This window comes from Stegostoma tigrinum, chromosome 1 (genome assembly GCF_030684315.1).
Source record: "Stegostoma tigrinum isolate sSteTig4 chromosome 1, sSteTig4.hap1, whole genome shotgun sequence".
NCBI lineage: Eukaryota > Metazoa > Chordata > Chondrichthyes > Orectolobiformes > Stegostomatidae > Stegostoma > Stegostoma tigrinum.
The window spans coordinates 41,694,088-41,721,838 of record NC_081354.1 but is presented as its reverse complement, the minus strand read 5'-3'; the positions used below and the strand labels follow the sequence as shown (position 1 = coordinate 41,721,838).

The 27,751-nt window shown below is 43.7% G+C and overlaps 1 protein-coding gene across 1 annotated transcript in view; it reads right to left on the bottom strand.

The window, feature by feature from the left end:
* Window positions 1-27,751, bottom strand: part of LOC125456084 (acid-sensing ion channel 5-like) — a 219,369-nt gene that overhangs the window by 74,812 nt on the left and 116,806 nt on the right. The window contains exons 7-10 of the mRNA XM_048538782.2: window positions 23,446-23,595; window positions 19,753-19,900; window positions 15,574-15,630; window positions 1,563-1,731 (exon numbers count right to left, since the gene is read on the bottom strand). Of these exons, the coding sequence (XP_048394739.2) occupies window positions 1,563-1,731; window positions 15,574-15,630; window positions 19,753-19,900; window positions 23,446-23,595 (524 nt within the window). The remainder of the gene's footprint in view (window positions 1-1,562; window positions 1,732-15,573; window positions 15,631-19,752; window positions 19,901-23,445; window positions 23,596-27,751) is intronic.

Genomic DNA, 27,751 nt, shown 5'->3' with positions numbered 1-27,751 from the left:
TTCATCTTCACTGGCTCTAACCCCACCTCTTTGACCTGTCTGTCTCCTCTTGCCCTACCTTCTCTTTTATCCATCTTCTATCTGCCTCCCCCGTCTCCCTATTTATTTCAGAATCCCCTACCCTTCCTCCATTTCTGAAGAAGGGTCTCGGCCTGAAACATCAAACCTTCCTGCTCCTCTGATGCTGCTTGGTCTGCTGTGTTCATCCAGCTTCACACCATGTTATCTCAGATTCTCCATCATCAGCAGTTCCTACTATATCTGGAACTATGTGTACCTGCTTTGCAAAGTCCACTTTACTTAAATGGAGATGAACTATTTAACCTGGCTGCTTTGAAGTTCATTCACTTCCCTCTGTTTAGGGCTTACTGGACAAGATGGTTCAACATGTTCAATAATGCCAACATGTAGGTGGCATCGATACACTCTACTGATCAGGAGCTGGCATTACAATATCAGGAAATGCTATAACTCCAAACTCCCACCTCAAACTTGAAAATCTGATTCCTGTTGTAAATCACAGTAAACTGTCATTTTTATTGGCAAGAAAAAAGCAAAATACTGCAGATCATAAAAATCTGAAGTAAAAACATAAAATGCTGCAAAGGCTGCACTAACATAGAGAAGGAAAATAATAAAGACTTGGACACCATTATAGAACATAGAACATTACAACACAGTACAGGCCCTTCGGCCCTCAATGTTGTGCCGACCTGTCATACCGATCTCAAGCCCATCTAACCTACACTATTCCATGTATGTCCATATGCTTGTCCAATGACGACTTAAATGTACCTAAAGTTGGCAAATCTACTACCATTGCAGGCAAAGCGTTCCATTCCCTTACTACTCTCTGAGTAAAGAAGCTACCTCTGATATCTGTCCTATATCTTTCACCCCTCAATTTAAAGCTATGCCCCCTCGTGCTCGCCGTCACCATCCTAGGAAAAAGCTATCCACCCTATCTAACCCTCTGATTATTTTATATGTTTCAATTAAGTCACCTCTCAACCTTCTTCTCTCTAATGAAAACAGCCTCAAGTCCCTCAGCCTTTCCTCATAAGACCTTCCCTCCATACCAGGCAACATCCTAGTAAATCTCCTCTGTACCCTTTCCAAAGCTTCCACATCCTTCTTATAATGCGGTGACCAGAAAGGTACACAATACTCCAAGTGCGGCCGCACCAGAGTTTTGTACAGCTTCACCACAACTTCTTGGTTCCGGAACTCGATCCCTCCATTAATAAAAGCTAAAACACTGTATGCCTTCTTATTATAAAGAGGGATGATTGCATTGTTCACATTAGGTCAAATGGCCTTGAAACAGAGGGTACATTTCGTTCTTTTCCCTGTAATTCATTATGATAGTATAATTTTCATGAATATACGTTTTCTATGTGTATCTTTATCAAAAGTGAAAACTATTATAAGTGTACATTGCTTGACATTACATGGAAGAACCTTCTTTCAATTTCCAAACCCTGATATGGCCATTCAACTGAAAACTTTGCCCATCCTGATTTTCATCTTTAATCTAATTACAAAAAGGTAACATTACTCACCTGATATACTGTTTGCTTTTCTGAAACTTTTCACTCAGAAACTTCAATCCCCTGAGACTTGGAAAAGTTGAGTAAGACACAACAGTAGAGTATTTAATCTCTTCGCATGGAACTGGACAGTTGAAACTGTGTGCACCTGCTTTGCAAAGTTGCCTTTTTTCAATATAATCTTGTACATAAAAGAGATATAGCAAAATGTTTATTTTTAATGAGTTGCTGATATTCATAACATAAAATGCAAATTGCTTTGAATTTGATCTAGTAGGTTTTAAACAGTATTTAACTTTTCCTAAACTTGATGTTATATGAAAGATGAAATCTCAAATCTCAACTTGCCACAAAAGAAAATTTAGCTCAGATTTATTCTAAATGTTTATGCTGAAAATGTGCTTGGACCTGCTCTTACTGCACCATTGGAATTGCTGCAGGAATCATATTTTCTAAAAATAAATGCTCAATGTCAAACAACTGTGGCTCAGTAATTACATGATTGTTCCCGAGTCTCACCTCAATATTTGGGACTTCAACAGGCAACTTCTCAAAGCAAATCATCAAATCTCGGCACAGATAATAGGCTTCCTAAACACATCTTAATTTGCTGAATCAAAATGTTGCATTTGTGCAAAAGTTCAATTTTGCTTCAATGTGAGAAGAAATTGGATAACATCTCTTTCATCTAAATGTCAAATCTGAGATAGTAAGCTTTTAATTCGTTCAATTAAAACTTCAGTAAATTAAAGAAGTATTTTTGCTTACACACTAGGATGTTCACTTAACAGGATTCTCCAAACAAAAAAATATTAGAAGGGAAGTGTGTTCTTTAATTTTGATCACAAGTCTTTTATCGCCCTCTTTATAAATATTTATACATTTCGGAATATAACTAATTTTACCATTATCTTATCTCCCCAAATTTCTCTCTTCACAAATTTAGACTGCCTGGAGCTTTAATTTGCTTTAGAATGCAATATTGAAAATATTAATGTTGAAAGCTGTTAACTTAGATTCTGTCTCTGTGAGATCTGAAAGTTAATTTAAACAGGAAGACGTTTTATTGCCTGGATTTTCTTTGTGGAGGATGTCTTTCCTGCTAGCACTGGTAATTACCAAATTGTCATACTTGAAGTAATTTTAATTTCATGAATTTCCTTTATAGAGAATGACTGAGTTACTGAAATTGGCACTTCAATTTTTTGTGGTATGCTGGATCTCTGAACCAGGCAATTTCTTCGTGGCCATATTGTCAATGTTAGATGTCGGCTGTCGCTTCTTAGTGGTGATTTCCACAGAATTGTTTTTATTACATCTTCCATCTGCTTTAGTGGATTTGTGTTTACTATTTGCTGGTACTTCAACTTGTTGCTTAACTTGGATGCTTTATCATCGGTTCTTAGGATTTTTCCTGGTGGGCATGGAACTTGTTGAGGTGGGGTCAGAGGGACTTGAAGATGAGCCCTTTACTGAGGACAGACCATTCGTTCTCAGAGAGTTTGAGGTCGGGGGAATGGCGAACAAGGAGCAAGGTTCAGGGGTGGGGTTTTGGGGGTTCTTGAGGAGGCTGAAGGAGGGGAGGAGAAGGGTGACAATATGTGATGGTTGAGGGTTGGATGTGGTTTGGTGGGGCGGAGTATTTGTGAGAGGGAATGGAGAGTGGGAGGGTAGTGGGCTGGTGAGTGGTGTAGAGGATTGGATGGGAGAGGGATATGTGAGACATGAGGTAGAGAGGAGGGTGAAGAGGTGGAGGAGTGGAGCGTTTTCTGGAGGTGGACAGATGAGGATGGAGAGGTGTGCTGTGTAGCTGCAGGTGGGCCATAGGACCAAGCAGTGATAATAAAATGTGAGGCTGGATGAACACAGCAGGCCAAGCAGCATCTCAGGAGCACAAAAGCTGACGTTTCGGGCCTAGACCCTTCATTAGAGAGGGGGATGAGGTGGGGGTTCTGGAATAAATAGGGAGAGAGGGGGAGGCGGACCGAAGATGGAGAGAAAAGAAGATAGGTGGAGAGAGTATAGGTGGGGAGGTAGGGAGGGGATAGGTCAGTCCAGGGAAGACGGACAGGTCAAGGAGGTGGGATGAGGTTAGTAGGTAGATGGGGGTGCGGCTTGGGGTGGGAGGAAGGGATGGGTGAGAGGAAGAACAGGTTAGGGAGGCAGAGACAGGTTGGACTGGTTTTGGGATGCAGTGGGTGGAGGGGAAGAGCTGGGCTGGTTGTGTGGTGCAGTGGGGTGAGGGGACGAACTGGGCTGGTTTAGGGATGCAGTTGGGGAAGGGGAGATTTTGAAACTGGTGAAGTCCACATTGATACCATTAGGCTGCAGGGTTCCCAGGCGGAATATGAGTTGCTGTTCCTGCAACCTTCGGGTGGCATCATTATGGCACCGCAGGAGGCTCATGATGGACATGTCATCTAAAGAATGGGAGGGGGAGTGGAAATGGTTTGCGTCTGGGAGGTGCAGTTGTTTGTTGCGAACTGAACGGAGGTGTTCTGCAAAGCGGTCTCCAAGCCTCCGCTTGGTTTCCCCAATGTAGAGGAAGCCACACCGGGTACAGTGGATGCAGTATACCACATTGGCAGATGTGCAGGTGAACCTCTGCTTAATGTGGAATGTCATCTTGGGGCCTGGGATAGGGGTGAGGGAGGAGGTGTGGGGGCAAGTGTAGCATTTCCTGCGGTTGCAGGGGAAGGTGCCGGGTGTGGTGGGGTTGGAGGGCAGTGTGGAACGAACAAGGGAGTCACAGAGAGAGTGGTCTCTCCGGAAAGCAGACAGGGGTGGGGATGGAAAAATGTCTTGGGTGGTGGGGTCGGATTGTAGATGGCGGAAGTGTCAGACGATGATGCGTTGTATCCGGAGGTTGGTGGGGTGGTGTGTGAGCACGAGGGGGATCCTCTTTGGGCGGTTGTGGCGGGGGCAGGGTGTGAGGGATGTGTTGCGGGAAATGCGGGAGACGCGGTCAAGGGCGTTCTCGATAACTGTGGGAGGAAAGTTGCGGTCCTTGAAGAACTTGGACATCTGGGATGTGCGGGAGTGGAATGTCTTATCGTGGGTGCAGATGCGGCGGAGGCGGAGGAATTGGGAATAGGGGATGGAATTTTTGCAGGAGGGTGGGTGGGAGGAGGTGTATTCTAGGTAGCATTGGGAGTCGGTGGGCTTGAAATGGACATGAGTTACAAGCTGGTTGCCTGAGATGGAGACTGAGAGGTCCAAGAAGGTGAGGGATGTGCTGGAGATGGCCCAGGTGAACTGAAGGTTGGGCTGGAAGGTGTTGGTGAAGTGGATGAACTGTTCGAGCTCCTCTGGGGAGCAAGAGGCGGCGCCGATACAGTCATCAATGTACCGGAGGAAGAGGTGGGGTTTGGGGCCTGTGTGGGTGCGGAAGAGGGACTGTTCCACGTAACCTACAAAGAGGCAGGCATAGCTGGGGCCCATGCGGGTGCCCATGGCCACCCCCTTAGTCTGTAGGAAGTGGGAGGAGTCAAAAGAGAAGTTGTTGAGGGTGAGGACGAGTTCGGCTAGGCGCATGAGGGTGTCGGTGGAAGGGGACTGGTCGGGCCTGCGGGACAGGAAGAAGCGGAGGGCCTTGAGGCCATCTGCATGCGGAATGCAGGTGTATAGGGACTGGACGTCCATGGTGAAGATGAGGTGTTGGGGGCCAGGGAATTGGAAGTCCTGGAGGAGGTGGAGGGCATGGGTGGTGTCACGGACGTAGGTGGGGAGTTCCTGGACCAAAGGGGAGAAAATGGAGTCCAGATAGGCGGAGATGAGTTCGGTCGGGCAGGAGCAGGCTGAGACGATGGGTCGACCAGGGCAGGCAGGTTTGTGGATTTTGGGAAGGAGATAGAAACGGGCTGTGCGGGGTTGGGGAACAATGAGGTTGGAGGCTGTGGGTGGGAGGTCTCCTGAGGTGATGAGGTCATGAATGGTGTTGGAGATGATGGTTTGGTGCTCGGGTGTGGGGTCAGGATCGAGGGGGCGGTAGGAGGTGGTGTCGGAGAGTTGGCGTCTGGCCTCGGCGATGTAGAGGTCAGTGCGCCATACTACCACTGCACCACCCTTGTCTGCGGGTTTGATGGTGAGGTTGGGGTTGGAGCGGAGGGCTGCCCGTTCTGCGGGGGAGAGGTTGGAGTGGGTGAGAGGGGTGGAGAGGTTGAGGCGGTTAATATCTCGACGGCAGTTGGAGATGAAGAGGTCGAGGGAGGGTAGGAGGCCTGGGCGTGGTGTCCAGGAGGAGGACTTATGTTGGAAGCAGGTGAAGGGGTCAGTGTAGGGATACAACGCATCATCGTCTGACACTTCCGCCATCTACAATCCGACCCCACCACCCAAGACATTTTTCCATCCCCACCCCTGTCTGCTTTCCGGAGAGACCACTCTCTCCGTGACTCCCTTGTTCGTTCCACACTGCCCTCCAACCCCACCACACCCGGCACCTTCACCTGCAACCGCAGGAAATGCTACACTTGCCCCCACACCTCCTCCCTCACCCCTATCCCAGGCCCCAAGATGACATTCCACATTAAGCAGAGGTTCACCTGCACATCTGCCAATGTGGTATACTGCATCCACTGTACCCGGTGTGGCTTCCTCTACATTGGGGAAACCAAGCGGAGGCTTGGAGACCGCTTTGCAGAACACCTCCGTTCAGTTCGCAACAAACAACTGCACCTCCCAGTCGCAAACCATTTCCACTCCCCCTCCCATTCTTTACATGACATGTCTATCATGGGCGTCCTGCGGTGCCACAATGATGCCACCCGAAGGTTGCAGGAACAGCAACTCATATTCCGCCTGGGAACCCTGCAGCCTAATGGTATCAATGTGGACTTCACCAGTTTCAAAATCTCCCCTTCCCCAACTGCATCCCTAAACCAGCCCAGTTCGTCCCCTCACCCCACTGCACCATACAACCAGCCCAGCTCTTCCCCTCCACCCACTGCATCCCAAAACCAGTCCAACCTGTCTCTGCCTCCCTAACCTGTTCTTCCTCTCACCCATCCCTTCCTCCCACCCCAAGCCGCACCCCCATCTACCTACTAACCTCATCCCACCTCCTTGACCTGTCCGTCTTCCCTGGACTGACCTATCCCCTCCCTACCTCCCCACCTATACTCTCTCCACCTATCTTCTTTTCTCTCCATCTTCGGTCCGCCTCCCCCTCTCTCCCTATTTATTCCAGAACCCTCACCCCATCCCCCTCTCTGATGAAGGGTCTAGGCCCGAAACGTCAGCTTTTGTGCTCCTGAGATGCTGCTTGGCCTGCTGTGTTCATCCAGCCTCACATTTTATTATCTTGGATTCTCCTGCATCTGCAGTTCCTATTATCTCGGACCTAGCAGTGACCCTGTGACAAGAATCCATGTGTCGATTAGAGAGTGGGCAGAGTGTGGAGTGGAGTTAGATGTTGCAGGGAAGTCGAGGCAGGTCCCAGTCCTTTCATCAATGGAATCCTTCAGCATTTCTGGAACAGTCCAGAGCAGAGATGGAGGTTGAAGGTGAGTTCCTGAGGGTCGCAGTCTTTGTTGCAGAGGCCATAACCACAACCTTAAAATGGAAGTGGCATCCAGACCAGAAGTGGCGACAGACTAGAGACGTCCAGACTGCACATATGAAATGGCGCCAGCAATGTGGTGGGCCTGGAGCTGGCTGGAGAGAGGACGTGGATTTTGAGTGATGAGTGGATTCCTTCACCACAGGTGAGCATTGGAGAGTCTTGCAAACTTATAATTTTTAATGTCTGACATGAAGCTGAGAAGTTGTTTGTTGAGAATGTGGATTCTGCATCAAATATTGAAGAGTAGAAGCTCTTCACAAGTTTCAGAAAAGGAGGCCTTGACCTAGGGGAGGGATGAGGAGATGGAAAGGACGTGTTGGCACTTTGTAGCGATGGTTGAGTGGTGAATCCAGAGATAGAATTGGAGACATTGAAGGTGTTGCAACCATGGGGCATCAAAGGTGGGTCAAAATTTTGAGGGTTTAAAATGTACCTGAATCCGAATATTTTATCAGCCCTCCAAAGATGTCTTGTTTGACAGAAAAAGGAAAATCCTATGTGAACACTTGATGCAAAAGCATGTGTCACTGAGATTCATTTGAATATTTTGACATTGGAAAAAAGACTTCTGAAAAAAGTTTTTTTTCCCAGCAAAGTTTTACGTTGTGACAAAAAATAATTCTTTTGGTTATTTCAATGTTCTGATTATACATTCACAGGATGTGACATTCTTGTCTATCCCTAGACATTTTTTGGAAGTGTTGGTAAGTTAACCTGTCTAATTGCTGAGATCTGCATTATGGTAATCCCATAGTTCATTAGTTAGGACATTCCATGAATTAGACCCAAAAACAATTAAGGAACTGAGATACGTTGTCAAGGTGGATTATGTTTGACTTGGGGTGAAAGAGACTTGGAGGTTTGGAGTTGTTGGGGATGGTATCTACTGCTCTTTCCTTGCAGGCTGTCGATGCTGGGAGTTTGAGAAGTTCTGTTGAGAAAGCTGTGATGGGTTGCTGCAGGGCATTTTCTCAATGCTACAAACCATGGCCACTTGCACCAGTGATCGTTTAAGGTTATGGCTATGGACCAGACCAAATTGCATTTGGATTTATCAAGGAGACAGCCTTGACTCTAACTTTTAGACCATAAGACTTAGGGGCAGAGATTAGGCCATTTGGCCCATCAAGTCTGCTCTGCCATTCAATCATGGCTGATGAATTTCATGACCCATTCAGTTGCTTTCTCCCTGTTACCTTTGATCCTCCTGACAGTCAATAACCTATCTATCTTTGTCTTAACTATACTCAATGACCTGGCTTCCACATTCTTCTGTGGCAATGAATTCTGTAGATTCACCACTCTCTGCCTGAAGATATTTCTCCTCATCTCCATTCCAAAGGGCCTTCCCTCTACTCTAAGACTGTGCCTTTGGGTCTTAGTCTCTTCTGCTATTGGAAACACCTTCCCAACATTCACTTAGTCCAGGTTGTTCGGTATTCTGTAGGTTTCAATTAGATTCCCCTTATCCTTCTAAACACCATCATGTATGAACCCAGAATCCAAACATTCCTCCTAAATTAAGTCTTTCATTCCTAGGATCATTCTTGAGAACCTCCACTGGACCCGCTCCAGGGCCAGTGCATCCTTCCTGAGATATATGGGGCCCAAAACTGTACTCAGTACCCCAAATGTGGCCGGACCAGAGCCTTATAAATCCTCAGAAGTACATCCCTGTTTTTATTTTCTAATCCTTTCGAAAAAAATGCCAACATTGTATTTGCCTTCTTAACTACCAACGGAACCTACAAGTTTACCTGAAGAGAATCCTGGATGAGCATTCCCAACTGACTTTGCACTTCAGATTTCTGAATATTCTCCCCATTTAGAAAATAGTCCACGCTTTTATTCTTTTCACCAAAGTAGATGATCTCACGTTGTACTCCATCTGCTGCTTCTTTGCTCACTCTCCTAATCTGTCTAGATCCTTCTGCAACCTCCCCATCTCTTCAGCAATTGTTCCAATATAGTGAAATCCCATAAAGTGACCCGTGGCAAAGGCAAATTCAGTAAAGTAGATTGTCTCACATGTGATGCTTCTTAAGTCCAGGAGAAGAGATCACTGAGAGAAAATTCTGGCAGAGAGAAAGCTTCAACTTTTTGCTGTGACAGAGAGATATGTAACAACTTCCACAACCAACTTCAAAACCCCAACAATTGAAGTAAATTAAAACCCTGGTTCTGCGGGACCCTGACTGTACTCAGTCATGCTCATTCAAACTTAAAAAAAGAAGGGCCTCACAGATTGTTTATGTTACTGGCTCGGAAGACACAACTTTGCACCTCTGGCTCAAAACCTCTCTCCAAAAAAAAAACCAGGACAAAACGCATCTCTTTACTTGGAATACTGCGTCCAGTTCTGGGCGCCCTATTATAGGAAAGATGTGGATGCTTTGGAGAGGGTTCAGAGGAGGTTTACCAGGATGCTGCCTGGACTGGAGGGCTTATCTTATGAAGAGAGGTTGACTGAGCTCGGTCTCTTTTCATTGGAGAAAAGGAGGAGGAGAGGGGACCTAATTGAGGTATACAAGATAATGAGAGACATAGATAGAGTTGATAGCCAGAGACTATTTCCCAGGGCAGAAATGGCTAGCACGAGGGGTCATAGTTTTAAGCTGGTTGGTGGAAAGTATAGAGGGGATGTCAGAGGCAGGTTCTTTACGCAGAGAGTTGTGAGAGCATGGAATGCGTTGCCAGCAGCAGTTGTGGAAGCAAGGTCATTGGGGTCATTTAAGAGGCTGCTGGACATGTATATGGTCACAGAAATTTGAGGGTGCATACATGAGGATCAATGGTCGGCACAACATTGTTCTGTGCTGTACTGTTCTATGTTCTATGTTCCATGTTCGATTAAAGCCATCATATTGTCATGCTTCCTCCTTAATAAAAGAGAACTGTCAATATACAAAGATGGCTTTGTTTTCAAAAACATTAGTCTTACACTATTAATACATTGCAACACATATTCGTTACATTGACTCTCAGCATGCAAAGATTCAATACTACCATCCATTTCAATCCGTTTCTTCTGCAACCAAACACCCTCGTCTTCTTTCGTTAAAGTCGTGACAATGTGTCAGCAATTATGTTTATCATCTTGCCGCACATATAATTTTCACATTAAATGGCTGCAACAGTAAATTCCATTGATACAGTCTGGTATTTTTACTTTTAAATTTTTCCAAAAACATTGAGGTGTTATGGTTAGCACATACAATTGTCTCAGAAATATTACTGGCAACATAGATGTTGAAATGTTGCAACACCAATGCCAAATTCAAGGTCTCCTTCTCAACAGAATATTTCTGAATATTCAGCTTTCTGGAAAAATACCCAGCAGCTCTTTCTATCTTCTTGTCGTCTTCTCTCAACACCTGCATGACTATGCATTAATAGCCACCTGAGTGGGCTCGCGTAATTAGTTGTAGTTAAGACCGGGGCAGTGGTTATCAGGGCTTTCAGGTTGTCAAATGCCTTCTGACATTCCTCCATACACTGAAATTGTATGTACTTCTTCAACAAGCCAGTCAGTGGAGTAACCATGCTACTAAAATTTGATACAAATTTTCCATAAAAACGAGTCAGTCCCAGTAATTGTTGCACTTCCCTCCGTTTTGTGCGATGGGAAACTCCCTAGTAAGCTTTGTTTACACATCCCATGGGGCAAACTGTCCAAATCCGATGACATGGCCCCAGAATGTGACTTAGACTTTTGCAAATTCACTCTGAGCTAGGTTTATCATCAAGCCTGCCTTCTCAAGTCAGTCAAACAATGCCACTAATCCTAAACCCAACCTGGAATTAGAGATTTTGATCCTGACAAGAGCCCCCAGTCTTCTATGGACTGGACCAAACCCCCTTCAGACATATCAAAGAGAGAGTCTCGACCCTAACTTTTATCTGATTTAAAGGCAAGTGTAAGGTGCTGTGTTCCAGATGTTATTTGAATGGTCACCCTACTCAGCTTTAAGCAAACTACACTCTATCTTTACATCCAATGAAAATACAAACTGAAAAAGAAGAATTTATGTAATTTTAACTCCATAGGAAAACTTAACAGAATAATAGATTATCTAATGACTAAACAGCAACTGTTCCAATGTAGTATCATCCCATGAACATGCCCTTGGCAAAGACAAATCAGTAAAATTTATTGTTTCACATGTGATATTTCCCCAGTCCAGGTGAAAAGAACACCAAAAGAAAATTCAGACAGAGGGGGAGAGAACTCCAATTTTTTTTGCTGTGACAGAGAGACGTATAACAACTTCCACAGCCAACTTCCAAACCTCAGCAACTGAAAACTAAAGTAAAACTCTCGTTCTATGAGAGCCTGACTCTGCCTACTAATGCTGTTTCTATTGTTCTAACTTAAAAAAAAGCTGTTTACTTTATTGGTTTGGAAGAGATAATTTTGCACCTCTGGACAAAACCTCTCTTCAAACAACCAGGACAAAATACATGTCTTAAAGCCATAATTAGATTAGATTAAATTAGATTCCCTACAGTGTGGAAACAGGCCCTTTGGCCCAACAAGTCCACACCACACCTTGAAGTATCCCACCCAGACCCATTCCCCTATAATCCACACGTCCCTGAACATTACGGGCAATTTAGCATGACTGATCCACCTAGCCTGCACATCTTTGGGCTGTGGGAGGAAACCGGAGCACCTGGAGGAAACACACGCAAACATGGGGAGAATGTGCAAACTCCACACAGACAGTTACCGGAGGATGGAATCGAACCTGGCACTGTGAAGCTGCAGTGCTAACCACTGAGCCACCGTGCCGCCCTCAATATTCCATAATATCATCACATTGTGGATGAGATACCGACTGCTTTGACAAGATTGATACTGAGATTGCTGTGTTTTGGAATTCTGTTCATTCAGGTAGGTGGAGACTATTTCATTACACTCTTGACTTGTACCTTAAAACAATGGAAAAATTTTGGTGCTTGAGTCACTCCCAATAGAATATAGAGAGTCCGACCTGTTGTTGTATTTGTGTAGTTGGTACAGTTAACTTTCTGGTCAATGCTGAAAGGATGATGATGGGTGGGAGTTTGACAATGGCAAGGGCACTGTGTGCTCAGAGATGTGATTAGACTCTCCTATTGGTCATTGAAGGTACTTGTGTGGCATTACACTTACTTGCCACAGAAAAGCTTCATACTCTCCAAGTCTTGTTTACCTGTTGCTAACTACTCTTCCATTATCTGAGGAGTTGTGAATTAAATTATTCATTACGTATTCAATTAATATTCCTATTTTTGATCTTATGATGGAGGAATGATTATATGAAGTAGGTGAAGATGATTGGGTATAGGATATAACCATGGGGTGCTTACAAATACATTACAGAGCTGAGGTGATTGGCCAGAGTCATCTTCCATTTAAGCAGATATGACTCCAATCAGTGAAAAGATTTCCCCTGATCCTCATTGACTTCAATTTCATTATTACGTCTTGAGTCAGTCATAATTAACTGTTCCCTTGATAGTATAAAGATATTAGTTGAGAACATGAAGGGATTATTTCTTTTCTCTTTTTTATATTCAAAAGTATGGAGGTGCTATCACACATAACTGAACACAATAGAGTGACCAGTGGTTCACACTGTTGCCTCAGTGTCAGGTGCCTAGGTTCAATTCCAGCCATGACTGACTGTTTATGTGGAGTTTGCATGTTCTCCCCTTGTATGTGTGGGTTTCTGCTGAGTGCTCTGGTTTCCTCCCACAGCCCAAAGACGTGCAGTTTAGGTGCGTAAGGGCCAGGTAAAGACCCCAACCTTCCCTTAGCATCCTGCTTGCATGCCCACAAGTCCACAGGCTGGGTGATTGTTTTGCGGAACAACTCCAGTCTGTGCACAAGCAGGATCCTGACCTTACCATATCTGGGCAATGTAACACAACATCTTGCTTGCATCAGTGATAATGGGAACTGCAGATGCTGGAGAATCCAAGATAATAAAGTGTGAAGCTGGATGAACGCAGCAGGCCAAGCAGCATCTCAGGAGCACAAAAGCTGACGTTTCGGGCCTAGACCCTTTATTATCTTGTTTGCATGCTCAGTTGTCCGTCCTTGGCATACTAGAGTGTCCCAGTGAATCACAGTGCAAACTGGAGGAACAACATTTCATTTTCAGACTGGGCACTTTACAGCCTTTTTAACTCAACAATCATGAATCATTTCTTCCTTTTATTTTAACGTGCTATCATGTTCTCCACTCCCTCCATCCCAGTTACTCTCCTTTCAAGTCTGGCAGGAGACATTGTTCTGCCATTTTCACATTTCAATCACTTAATCTGTACAATCAACATCTTTTTGCCACAGCACCCTACACTCACTACCCCCACAACCACACCCCCAAACTATAGCATAAATGCTGTCCCCTCTACAGTTCACTTCAGCTCTGATGAAGAGTCATCAGGACTTTAAACATTAGCTTGAGCGATAATGGGAACTGCAGATGCTGGAGAATCCAAGATAACAGAGTTTGAAGCTGGATGAACACAGCAGGCCAAGCAGCATCTCAGGAGCACAAAAACTGACGTTTCGGGCCCAGGCCCTTCATCAGAGAGTGGGATGGGGAGAGGGCTCTGGAATAAATAGGGAGAGAGGGGGAGGCAGACCGAAGATGGAGAGAAAAGAAGATAGATGGAGAGGAGAGTATAGGTGGGGAGGTAGGGAGGGGATAGATCAGTCCAGGGAAGACGGACAGGTCAAGGAGGTAGGAAGTAGGTAGGAAATGGAGGTGCGGCTTGAGGTGGGAGGAAGAGATGGGTGAGAGGGAGAACAAGTTAGGGAAGCGGAGACAGACTGGGCTGGTTTTGGGATGCAGTGGAGGGAGGGGACGAGCTGGGCTGGTGTTATGAAACCGAAGATGGAGACAAAAATCTCCCCTTCGCCCACTTGGTCCCAAAAACAGCCCAGTTCTTCCCCTCCCCCCACTGCATCCCAAAACCAGCCCAGTCTGTCTCCGCTTCCCTAACCTGTTCTTTCTCTCACCCATCCCTTCCTCCCATCTCCAGCTGCACCTCCATTTCCTACCTACTACCTCATCCTGCCTCCTTGACCTGTCCGTCTTCCCTGGACTGACCTATCCCCTCACTACCTCCCCACCTATACTCTCCTCTCCACCTATCTTCTTTTCTCTCCATCTTCGGTCCGCCTCTCCCTCTCTCCCTATTTATTCCAGTTCCCTCTCCCCATTCCCGTCTTTGATGAAGGATCTAGGCCCAAAACGTCAGCTATTGTGCTCCTGAGATGCTGCTTGGCCTGCTGTGTTCATCCAGCTTCACACTTTGTTATCTTGAAACATTAGCTTGTTCTCTTTCCATGGGTGCTGTCTGACCCGTTGTGATCTCCAGCATTTTTTATTGCAGTACAGATTCCAGCATCTGCGGTAATTTGTTCCTGCATTTTAGGTGGATTGGGCACGATAAATTGGCTGTAGTGTCTAGAGAATTGTAGGCTAAGCATATTAGCCAAGGTAAATTCTGGGGTTATGGGGATAGGATGTGTGATCTAGGGCTGGGCGGGATGCCCTTTGGAGAATTGGTGCAGACTCAAGAGACCAAATGTCCTCATTCTGCATTCTAGGGATTCTATGATTCACCAAGCCGTTTTTATTTTCCACAACCAGATCACCAGGGGTCAGCTCCATAAAGGACTGGAGTGAATGGTTCCATTTGGGCAGGTTATTGCCTGTTGCCAAAGATATTCATACTCAGTGTGCTCCATAAGGAGATTAATTAATGATTCCCATAGATCTGTAGGAGTTATGACAGCTTTTTTCATGTTTTTTTCTAAAAATGCATCAAATTGCACTGTTTGACTAACTTTAACACTTTGATTAGATTCCCTTTGGCCCAACAAGTCCATACCGCCCCTTGGAGCATCCCATCCAGACCCATCCCCTTATAACCCACACACCCCTGAACAACAGCCAATGTGGTATACTGCATCCACTGTACCCGTTGTGGCTTCCTCTACATTGAAGAAACCAAGCGGAGGCTTGGAGACCGCTTTGTAGAACACCTCCTCTCGGTTCGCAATAAACAACTGCTCCTCCCAGTCGCGAACCATTTTAACTCCCCCTCCCATTCCTTAGACGACATGTCCATCCTGGGCCTCCTGCCGTGCCACAATGGTGCCACCCGAAGGTTGCAGGAACAGCAAGTCATATTCCGCTTGGGAACCCTGCAGCCCAATGGTATCAATGCGGATTTCACCAGCTTCAAAATCTCCCCTTGCCCCACTGCATCCCGAAACCAGCCCAGCTCGTCCCCGCCTCCCTAACCTGTTCTTCCTCCCACCTATCCCCTCCTCCCACCTCAAGCCTCACCTCCATTTCCCACGTACTAACCTCATCCCGCCTCCTTGACCTGTACAATCACGTGAATCCAAACAAAGTAATATCAATTTATGTTTTGCTTTCAAGGCACAACACTTACGCAGAATTGGATATGCACAGTTGTAGTACTTTTCTGGTTCACATTCAGGCCCATTTCCTATAACGAAAATCATTCATTTAACAATGTTAAAATTGGTATGTGTAATTACTCACAAGCCAAATACTTACTTGACATGTTGTAGCTAAAACTAAATTGTAATACTTTTGTGTCATTGATAAATTACTTTAATATTATGGTGCATTTTATGGTTTACAACTGACCCAAAACATGGCGACACCATTAATACTAAATGGCCTACCTTTGTTTTTGGTGATGGCAGGATTGACGTATGACGAGAGATTGACTGGGTTAGGGTTGTTTTTGCTGGAGTTCAGATGAATGAGGGGTGATCGCATTGAGATTTATACAAATTTAACAGGACTAAACAGAACAGATATAGGGAGGATGTTCCCGATGGTGGGTGTGTCCAGAACGTGGGATCACAGTCTGAGGATTCGGGAGACACCGTTTAGACAGAGATGAGGAGACATTCTTTTTACCAGAAGAGTGGTGAGCCTGTGGAATTCATTACCACAGGAAGTTGTTAATGTCAAAACATTGACTGTCTTCAAGAGGCAACCAGATATAGCACTTGGGGCAAATGGGATCAAAGGTTAGGTGGAGAAAGCAGGATTAGGCTGTTGTGTTGAACAATCAGTCATGATTGTGATGAATGGTGGAGTAGACTCAAAAGACCAAATGGCCTCCTCCTGCTCTACCTCCTATATTTCTATATTTCTATGTCCTGATACTGGATCTAAGCTACTGCCATTGTAGGTTTAATCATTTTTGTAATTTCTACAGTGTTGCTTTGTAATGGTAACACTTTTTGATCGAATTATCTTGAGTCTTAACACTGGAGTTGTAATTTTACCATCAATGCCACTATATCCACTGTCTTGTGACTCCATACTGATTAACTCAGCCTTAAATATATTTAATAACCCAGTCTTGACAGCCCTGTGTGGTAAAGCATTCCACACACTTACTACCCTCTGCAGAAGAAATTGCTCTTCATCGCTCTCTCTCAAATGGGAAATGCCTTATTCAGAGATCATGCACTCTGATATTAAACTCTCCAACAAGGGGAAACAATCTCAACATGACCATCCTGTCAAACCCCCTAAGATTCCTATATATTTCCATAAGGATGTGCCTTATTCTTCCTACCCTCAATGAGTGTAGGCCCATCCTACTCAACCTCTCCTGAGAAGAAATTCCTTCCATACTCAGGATTAATTTAGTGAACCTTGCCTGGACTGCATCTAATGCCATCTAATATCTTTCCTGAGATAAGAGGCCCAAGGCTGTTGACAGTATCATGGTATGGTCTGACTAGTGCCTTATATAGTATTAGCACGACTCTACTAATTTTATACTCCATTCCCTTTGAAATAAAAGCTAACATTCCATTGACCTTCCCCAATGCCCAATGAACTTAAGCTTAATTTTATTAGTTCAATAAAAATGTAAAATCTGCCATAAGATAAATGGAAATCATTGGTTCACACTATCTGTGTTATAACCCAGTGGAATAAAACAACTATTTATTGATTAACAGCAAATCAAATGGTGTTTAAAACTATTGTTAGACTCAGCATAAATAGTAGTACAATCTAGTATTCCTTTTCAACCATGACTTACTGATACAATTTCCTGTCTGTTAACTAAGTGTATATGTTCCCATATTGTTGCTAATACCCATTCTAACCTATTTAGCTTTCAAAAATAATGAAGAATCGAAACATTTGTCCAAATTCCTTAGGGCTCCCAGATTTTCCATTATTTGATTTTATCTCACAGGTGGTGCTGAAACTGAGCTGAATTTAGGAATTTTAGAAGTTGTATTAGTCTCAATATAAGTGATCAAGTGGGAAATCATTAAACATCATGGAAACTTCCCAAATTAACCAAATTCAGTAAAAGCATGAATGGATTTTGATAAAAGAGCACTTGAAATGAAACACAATTTCATGTAAAGCAGGCTGCATTACTCTCACTTTGTTATTCTACTGTCTGTCATTTCTTTTCATTAACTTCAAGATAAAGGATGCAGGATGAATTGTTTAATGTGCATTTGGTTATTTGATCCATTAAAGATGGTTCTAAAAATGCCTGAAAAGGTGAGTACTGAGGAGGTCCATAAGCATCACTCACTGTGTTGATATATTATGGACTTGAGAACAGGACAGTTTGGAATCTCACAGAGATAAGGCTGACCATCTGGTGCTCCCCAAAACCTCTATAACAATGTCTACCAGATCAACGTAACCTGTAACTAGTTGTTTACTTGAAACAAACTATATCTTGTCAAACACATGAGACTCTTCTCATATACAAGGAAGTGATTTTTCTTTACCAAATAGGCTTTGTTATTTCCTGCACTTAGAGAATGGTGCTTCAAATATTTAAATCTTGTCGTACTATCTGTCCGTTGTGAAGACATTTATGCAGACAAACATCTTTAACAATCCATCAGGCAATGATCAGCATATAACACCCTCAAAGTCCTGTGGGAAAATGAGATCATAGAGCTTGCTGGATGATCTTCTGTGTAGATTGCCAAAAGTCATGTGACAGAATGTTTCATGGCCAGAGCTTAAAACAAGTACAAGCTCTGAAGAAAAGTGATATTGGACTCAAAACAACAAAGTGTGAAGCTGGATGAACACAGCAGGCCAAGCAGCATCTCAGGAGCACAAAAGCTGACGTTTTGGGCCTAGACCCTTTTGTGCTCCTGAGATGCTGCTTGGCCTGCTGTGTTCATCCAGCTCCATCCTTTGTTATCTTGGATTCTCCAGCTTCTGCAGTTCCCATTATCTTGGACTCAAAACATTCACTTTGTTTCTCTCTCCACCAGTGCTGCCAGACTTGCTGAGCTTCTTCAGCACATTTTGTTTTTATCACCAAGACGTAGTTTGGCTGCTGATGAAAAAGCATGGTTGATCAATGGTTAAACTGCTGCCTCACAGCGCCAAGGACTTGGGTTTGATTCTACCCTCGGGAAACTATCTATGCAGAATTTGCACATTCTCCCTGGGTCGGCATGGGTTTCTCTGGGTGTCTCCTGTTTCCCTTGTACAGCCCAAAGATGTGCGGCTTAGGTGGATTGGCCATGCTAAATTTCCCATAGTGTCTAGGGATTACAGGCTAGTTGGGTTAGGCATGGGAAATGCAGGGTTGCAAGGGATAGAGTAGAGGTGTGGGTTTGGGTGGGATGTTGCTTGGAGCGTTGGTGTGAACTCCGTCGGCCAAATAACCTGCTTCAATAATTTAGGGATGCTATGAGAAAGGCTCTTCTCATCAGGTCCTTCCTGGAATCTCACCAGCTTTGCATGTTGTCCTTGAGGTGGATGTAATGGTGAAGAGAATGTAGCCACTTCCTTGGGACAAAGGCGGTTTCAAAGAGTGTTTGGTGTGAGATGGAGTGGTTTCTGATAAGGTTCTTTTAAAAATGCTCTGTGAAGCAGGGCTTTGTGTTATTTGGACCATTCCCAAGGATACTCATTGAGACAAACATCAACTTGAGTGAAATCAACTGAGAAAAACACTCTTTCTGATCTTTCAGTGGAGAAATTTTCTACGATAAGTGTTGCAGACATACACATTGCAAACTCCAGCACCCTGCGCAAAGGGACAAATTAAAGCTTGGGACATACACTGCAGAACTATAATGGGGAAAGGTCATTATCTGAGCTCATTCAGCCATTGTGTACTGAAGGACTGGAAACTTGTAGAACCCCTCAGGCTTTACACCTTTCAAGGACTCTGTATTATAAAACAAGAATATTGAAAATGTATTGACACAGATCACATAGTAACATGGCGCATTGAGGAAAATAATTTACATGTTTGCACTTACTCTAATTTCCAAGTTGTAAGTATGAAGTGTGTTACAATTATATTGAATGAAACACGGTTAATGGGGACAGGTTGCGTATCGTAGTAAATTCTGTAAGATTGAAATTGAAATATTTTTGTGATATTCTTCAAAAATATTATAAATAAGGCACATTTTTGAGAAAAAGAATTAGGACTGCAGGGAAAAAGTGGGGATTGGTTCTAGATGAGTTGTCTTGCAGACACGACACATAACATGACCTTATTCTGTACTGCAACAAATCTATAATTCTATAAACTTTAAGCCCACTTCAATTGCACTTTAAAAAGCTTACCAACCTGGTAGCAGGAAGGGTATGCAGCCACAATGTTCTTTTATGTGCTTTGATTTGCATTCTTGTAAACAGCCATAAGTTGTATAAGTGTCATGATGTTCTAGATGTATATAAGGATTACATTCTCCCCAGGGATACTCCTGGTTTATAGTCTGTAAATTACAGGAAAATTGATTTGTTTTTACATCATTCATACTGACTCAAAATAAATATATTCAGTTGCAACTTCAATGACACAGGAGATCACTATGGGAACAAATCATATTTAACTATTAGTGAAAATATATTTTTGACACTTGATATGTATGAACTTGTTTTGGACTCCCCCACCTTGAGGAAAAGGCCTTGGTTATTCACCCTATCTATGCCACTCATGATTCTATAAACCATTATAAGGTCACCCCTTGACCTCCAACACTCCAGGGAAAATAATCCCAGCCTATTCAGCTGCTCCCTATAGCATAAACCCTGCAACTCTGGCAACATTTTGGGTGGCATGGTGGCTCAGTGGTTAGCACAGACCAAAAGATATGCAGGCTAGGTGGATTGACCATGTTATATTGCCCGTGGTGTTCAGGGATGTGGAGCCTAGGTGGATTATAGGGGGATGGGTTAGGTGTGGACTTGATGGGCTTAAGGGCCTGTTTCCACACCATAGGGATTCTATGGTCCTTGTAAATCTTTTCTGAGCCCTTTTAAGTTTCACAACATCCTTTCACAAGCAGGGAGACCAGAATTGCATGTAGAATTCCAAATGCAGCCTAACCAATGTCCTGTACAGCCATAACATGACCTCCCAACTCCTATATTCATTGCACTGATCAATAAAGGTAAGCATACCAAATATCTTCTTCATGACATAAAAACCTAAAGAACTACAGATGCTGAAAATCAGGACCAAGAACAGAAGTTGCTGGAAAAGCTCAGCAGGTCTGACAGCATCTGAAAGAAAACATTAGAGTTGTTTTGGGTCTGGTGACCCTTCCTCAGAACTCAACAGTTGTATATTTTACCCCTTTCTAAAAATCCATACACATACAAACAGACATACAAGGAGACAAGGACATTAAGGATGAAAAAAGTGGTTAAAATAAAAAGTTGAAAGTAACAATGTAATAAAACCAATCTGGACTACAGGAATTGATGTGTGGTCTTCTTTGATTCATTCCACTTCCTTTTAGGTTTTTACTGAAGTGATGAAATTGTTTGCACACTGGTGCAAATATTCATTCACTGTTTGAGCATGTGCCCTTCATTGTCTCTGAAGGTGGCTTTCCCTTTTAACAGGCAATTTGCAAAGGGAGCAATTTACAGAGAAATGGTGAGTGGGAAAAGCGTGTGGACATTTTATGTTACTTCTCCACACGGGAGTAGGGAGAGAGAAGTTGTGGCACTTTCTCTTTACAGGCTCAATGTATTTACTCTGTTGTCCACATGTCGTGCTGTAGCCTCCTTCCAGGAATCAAAGAATTGGTCATTAACATATTGGGCCCTCTTGAGTAAACAACAAATGGTCAATTGAAAAACCAATTCAAGGACTGTCTATGGTTAAAATTGCCCTGAACACATAGACACGAAAGCAGGCATGGAATCTTTTTTGGGTCTAGCAAAGTGGACTTGCAAGATTTGTGACTGAAAATGGATGACAGGGACTTTATGGATATTCGGAGTGTCTCACTCCTATCTTACGCTTTTGCAGAATGGTGGGTTACTTTCTAGCTTTTAATACTTTATAGCTTTGAAATGCATTATTAATTCAGCAACTCATCTCATTAATATTTAGCTTTCTATAATACCAAATGCATCAAGCAAGTTTGAAATCAAGAAATCTCAATTTAGAAATTACAGTGGGTACCTGCCACTTCAGTTTGTTGCTGGCTGCGACCACTCTCTATGTTGTTTAGTAACAAACAACATCTCAGGAAATGAACAATGGCTTCCAGCCACAAATAACCCTTATCCATGGACATTGGCATCCAACGCTTACCAAACTCATCGTGGGACCTCTCCAATTCACTTGTAGAATGCTCAGAAGGTATTGATTTGCATTGCAGGATGCACCAAAAATGAGCATTGACAACCAGTTAAAAAAGGAAGTTTATGAACATGGACAGGGACCTAGGTCATGGATTGGGCCATGCTGCATCTCAGGGCTGCTCGCTTGGTATCTTAGCCCTCATTCACTTAGCACCACCTGCATGCTTGCAGCATCCATGCATTGCCTTGCTATGTCATATCGATTAGTGAAGTCATACAACGCATGTTGCCTTGCTGGTCAGCAGTCCTCAGTTAAGGGGCAGAAATCTTGTTGTAAAGCAGTGTGCTGTATTAATCCCATACCTATACCACGTGTCAACAGTTTGGAGAGTGGATCATAGTCCTGGGCCTCCAATGCAATTAGTCTGGTAGTGGTCATTAGGGAAAACTTGGCCGGGGAGACATACAGGCATCAATCAATCAATGGTCTGGTACTTATTATCTGGGGTTATCTGGTTAGGTTACTCAAGGAATATGCCAAGATCGGCCTGTTAGCTCCGTCCATAGAAACTAAGTTGAAAGAGAAATGGACAAGGAGAACCACAACTTCGACTGGGACAACACCAAGATCCTGGGACAGGCTAGGCAGAGACAAGCACGAGAATTCCTGGAAGGATGGCACTCCATGAGGCAGGCTATTAATAAACACATTGAACTCGATTCCATAAATATTCCACTATGGAGGAAACCGGAAGTGAGGCAATCCATCACAACAGACCCCAGAGTTTAAAAACCAGGTGGGAAAACACACTGATGCTTCATCAGAGGCTGCACTGAGCATGTTACCAAGCATGGTAATGAAACGTCTGTGGAACAACAAACCAGCTCGGCAAGCCAACCAACTTCAACACCCACAACCTGAGCTACAGATCTACTCCAAAACCTAATATGGTTTGGGTGTTAGGGGAGGAGAAAGACTTAAAAAAGACATGGGGCAACATTTTTAGACAGAGAGTGGTTTGTGTGTGGAATGAACTGCTTCAGAAAGTGTAGGATGCAGGGACAGTTACAGCATTTAAAAGATATTTGGACATGTTCATGAATGTAAAACATTTGGAGGGATATGGGCCAAGCACAGGCAGCCGGGAATGGTTCAATTTTGGAACATGGTCAGCATGGATTGGATGGACCAAAGGGTCTGTTTGCACGCTGTATGACTCTGACATCAGATATCTGATGAATGGAAAGTTGTTCGGGGACTGGTGCCTGGTAAGATAGAAATAGATTTTAGCTGAGGGATGCTATTGCGATGGGGGTCACTAATTAATGAGGGACATTTGCTAAAATACTGCAAGAAATCTCACTGGGTCTTGTGGTATGAACTTCTTCAAAAAAACTAAATACGACATGCGCTTAGGTAAGGATTCAGCCCAATGTATCAAACATCCTCATGTTCTCAACCGATGCTGAATAAGGCAACATTGCATAATAAGCTCCAGTACATCATTTTGAAAACTGCAACATGTTCTTTCACAGTTTCTTTGGTTCAAAGCAGTATATTTTCCCTTTTTTTGGTCCACAGTCCAATAAACAAAACTGGTCTTTACAACATGAGAAACAAAACTTTGACTTATTCAATTTTAGCCATGACTTCAAACAAATCTCAAAGCATTCTGAGTAGATGATTTCACTTTGTTAAGGATATTATTTCTCCACTTACCTTTAACTGGCGTATTGCAGCATGGGCATGCATTCCAACTCCTGCCAAAAGGCCCATTGTCTCCACTTGTGGTGGTTCCTTGGGTGAATGGATAACAAATGAAATTCCAGCATCAACAAAGCCAAGGGAAGGATTATCTGTCATTTCTGGCTAAAAATGAATAAAAACATAAATAACATTTTCTTATTAAGAATGATGATGTTACAGTCATTATAACTTGGCAAAAATCATTCTCCCTAGTGTTTGTAGAAATTAAATTTCAAAGTATCATTATTAAAAACATTATTGAAGATCAATATAATTTCGTATGCCTGAATTATCTCCAGCATAATCTATTTTTGAGGATAATTGATGGTATTCCTTCTAATCTAACGACAATTCATTTTGAGGGTTTTCCAAAGGATATGAAAGGAAATTTATCCACTGACTAACATTTTTATTCACTTGTGGGAATGGACTTTGGTCATTTCTGGCTGGGCCAGAATTTATTGCTTGTCCCTACTTAATTTTGAGAAGGTGACAGTGAGCTGCCTTCTTGAACTTCTGCAGTCCATTTGCTATTCGTGGAACCACAATGTTGTTAGGGAGGGAATTCCAGGACTTTGACTCAGCCGTCCTGAAGGAATGCTGACATATTTCCAAGGCAGGATGGTGAGTAGCTCAGAAAGGAACTTGAAGATGGTTGTATTCTTGTGTACCTGCTGCCCTTGTCTTTCAAGATGGTGGTGATTCTAGATTTGGAAGGTGCTGTCTAACAATCTTTGGTGAAATTCTGCAATGCATAATGTAGATGGTACACACCGCTGCTTCTGAGCATCAGTAGTGGAAGAGTGGAAGTGTATGAATCTGGTGCAAATTTAGTGGGCTGCTTTGTCCTGCATCGTGCCAAGTTTCTCGAGCATTGTTAGAGCTGCAGTCTTCTAAGCAAGTGGGAAGTATTTCATCACATTGCTGACCTGTGCCTTGTAGAATGGGTACAGGGCTTGAAATGTTAATTTAGAGTTGTATAGTCATAGAGATGTACAGCATGGAAACTGACCCTTCAGCCAAACTTGCCACGCTGACCAGATATCCTACATAAATCTTGTCCCATCTGCCCAAATGCCCCTAAAATCTTTGTATTCATACACCCTTCAAGATGCCTTTTAAATATTGTTATTATAATACCGGCCTCCACTACTTCCTTCGGCAGTTCATTGCATCCACTGCATGAAAAAGTTGCCACTTCGGTTCCTTTTAAATCTTTCCCCTCTTAACTTAAACCTACAACATCTACTTTTGGACTTCCCCACCCTGGAGAAAAGATCATGTCTATTTACCCTATCAATGCCCTTCATAGAGTCACAGAGTCATAAAGATATATAGCACGGAAACAGACCCTTGTCCATGTTGACCATGTTGACCAGGATGCTGCCTGGACTGGAGGGCTTATCTTATGAAGAGAGGTTGACTGAGCTCGGTCTCTTTTCATTGGAGAAAAGGAGGAGGAGAGGGGACCTAATTGAGGTATACAAGATAATGAGAGGCATAGATAGAGTTGATAGCCAGAGACTATTTCCCAGGGCAGAAATGGCTAGCACGAGGGGTCATAGTTTTAAGCTGTTTGGAGGAAAGTATAGAGGGGATGTCAGAGGCAGGTTCTTTACGCAGAGAGTTGTGGGAGCATGGAATGCGTTGCCAGCAGCAGTTGTGGAAGCAAGGTCATTGGGGTCATTTAAGAGACTGCTGGACATGTATATGGTCACAGAAATTTGAGGGTGCATACATGAGGATCAATGGTCGGCACAACATTGTGGGCTGAAGGGCCTGTTCTGTGCTGTACTGTTCTATGTTCTATGTTCTATGTTCTATGTATCCTAAATTAATCTACTTCCATTCCATAGAATCCCTACAGTGTGGAAATAGGTCCTATGGCCCAACAAGTCCACACTGACTCTCAGATATCCCACCCAGACCCATTCCCCCATAACCCACCTAATCTACACATCCCTGAACACTATGGGCAATTTAGCATGGCCAGTCCACCTAGCCTGTACATCTTTGGACTGTGGGAGGAAACTGGAGCAAACCCACAGAGAGAATGTGCACACTCCACACAGACGGTCACCTGAGGGTGGAATCGAACCTGGACTCCTGGCTCTGTGAGGCAGCAGTGCTAGCCATTGAGCTACCATTCTGTCCCCAAATCCATGCAAACCCTCCGAAGAGCACCCCACCAGAGCGAGCCACCTACCCTGTCCCTGTAACTCTGCATTTCCTGGTTCTAATCCACCTAGCCTGCACATCGCCGGACACTGCAGACAATTGCCAATCCACCTAAACGGAAATCCAGGCACACACAGGAAGCATGTGCAAACTCCATACAGACAGCCACCCGAGGCTGGAATCGAACCTGAGTTTGAACCTGCAAAGACTAGAACACAGCACCCTCCACCGCATTCAACCTAAACTGTGGATCCGGTATGTAGATGACACATTTGTCATTATTAAATGCAACAAATTAAAAGAGATCCAGCACCTCATCAACAGCATATTTGCAGAGATTAAATTCACAAGAGAAGAAGAAAACAACAATCAACTTCTGTTTCTGGATGTTAAAATTGAGCGTATGAACCATGGGGAGTTCCAAACCTCAGAAGACAGAAAACTGATATAACCCAAACTGTTCATATTCTTAACTTTCACAGTAACCACCCCAAAGTTCACAAACAAAGTTGCATTAGGACACAATTTAAATGGTCCAGGACACACTTCAACACTCCAGAGCTGCCCAGGAAAGAGGGAGAGCACCTATACAAAACCCTCACTATAAATGGATATCCTGGCAACTTCATCTGGAGATGCCTACTAAACAGACAACAGGAGGACACAGTACACACTAACATATTGGCCACATTGCCCTACATCAAGGACATACTGGAACTGACAACAAGGCTCTTAAGACTACTAGGAATCATGGTAGCCCACAAGTCCACAGCTACTCTACAACAAACACTTACAAAGATTAAAGAACCCATTTCCACAACACACAGAACCAATGTGATTTACAAAATACCATGCAACAACTACCACAAACATTACATCGGACAGACAGGAAGGAGGCTAGCCATCATGAACATCAACTAGCAGCAAAACAACACAATGAACTCTCCTTAATATCGGTACACTCAGACAACGATGGCCATCAGTTTAACCGGGACACGGAAACCATAGTAGCCCCAGCCAAACATAGACACACACTGGAATTCCTAGAAGCATGGTTCTCCACCCATACTTCAGAAAACAAACATATAGAATTAGACCCCATATATAAATGCTTACAGATCAAAACTGAAAATGTTGCTACTCATCATAATGGACCAGACAGTATAAATTCCAAGTGGAGTAGAAAAACATCGCTTCATCAGAGGCCCCACTGATGATGCCACCTAACATGGTGACGAAACATCTGAGCGAGAACAAGCCAGCTTGGCGAACAAGTCAACAACCTCCTCCACAATCTGAGCTACAGATCTTTGCCATAACTTTGAAGCTCAATACAAGCTGGAAGAACTATTCACTTTTCCTGCTTGTAGACCCTGAAACTTCGAGGACTTAACATCAAGTTTAATAATTTTAATTCCTGAGCATTTCCTTCCATCTCTTTTACCAACCCCTCACACACCAGATCACATTGCATGGGCTGCTTTCACCTTAGCCAACACATTTTCACTCACTAATTGTCCCTACTGGTAGCTTTTCTTTCTCCTAGCTCACCATTATCCATGTCTTTATCTGCCCAACTTGTACTCCCTCTCTCTCTGGGCTTCAATTCCACATATAATTTACTTTTACTCCCATGAGAATGTTAGAATCATACTTTGCAGAAGAAGACCTTTGGCCCATCTGGTCTGTGCCAATATGTGAGAAACACCTCACCTTCAATCCAACCACTTGGCCCATACCCTCGAAAGTTATGATGTAGCACGTGCTCTTCTAGGTACTTTTTAAAGGATGTGAGGTAATTCTCCTTTACCACTTTTTGGGCAGCATGGTGGTTCAGTGCTTAGCCCTGCTGCCTCACAGCATCAGGGACCCAGGTTTGATTCCACCCTCTGGTGAGTGTCTGCGTGGAGTTTGCATGTTCTCACCGTGTCTGCATGGGTTTCCTTCAGGTGCTTTGGTTTCCTCCCACAGTCCAAAGATATGCAGACTGGGTGAATTGACCATGTTAAATTGCCCATAGTGTTCAGAGATGTGTAGATTAGGTGGGTTAGAGGGAATAGGGCTGGGTGGGATGCACTGAGGGTTGGTGTGGACTTGTTGG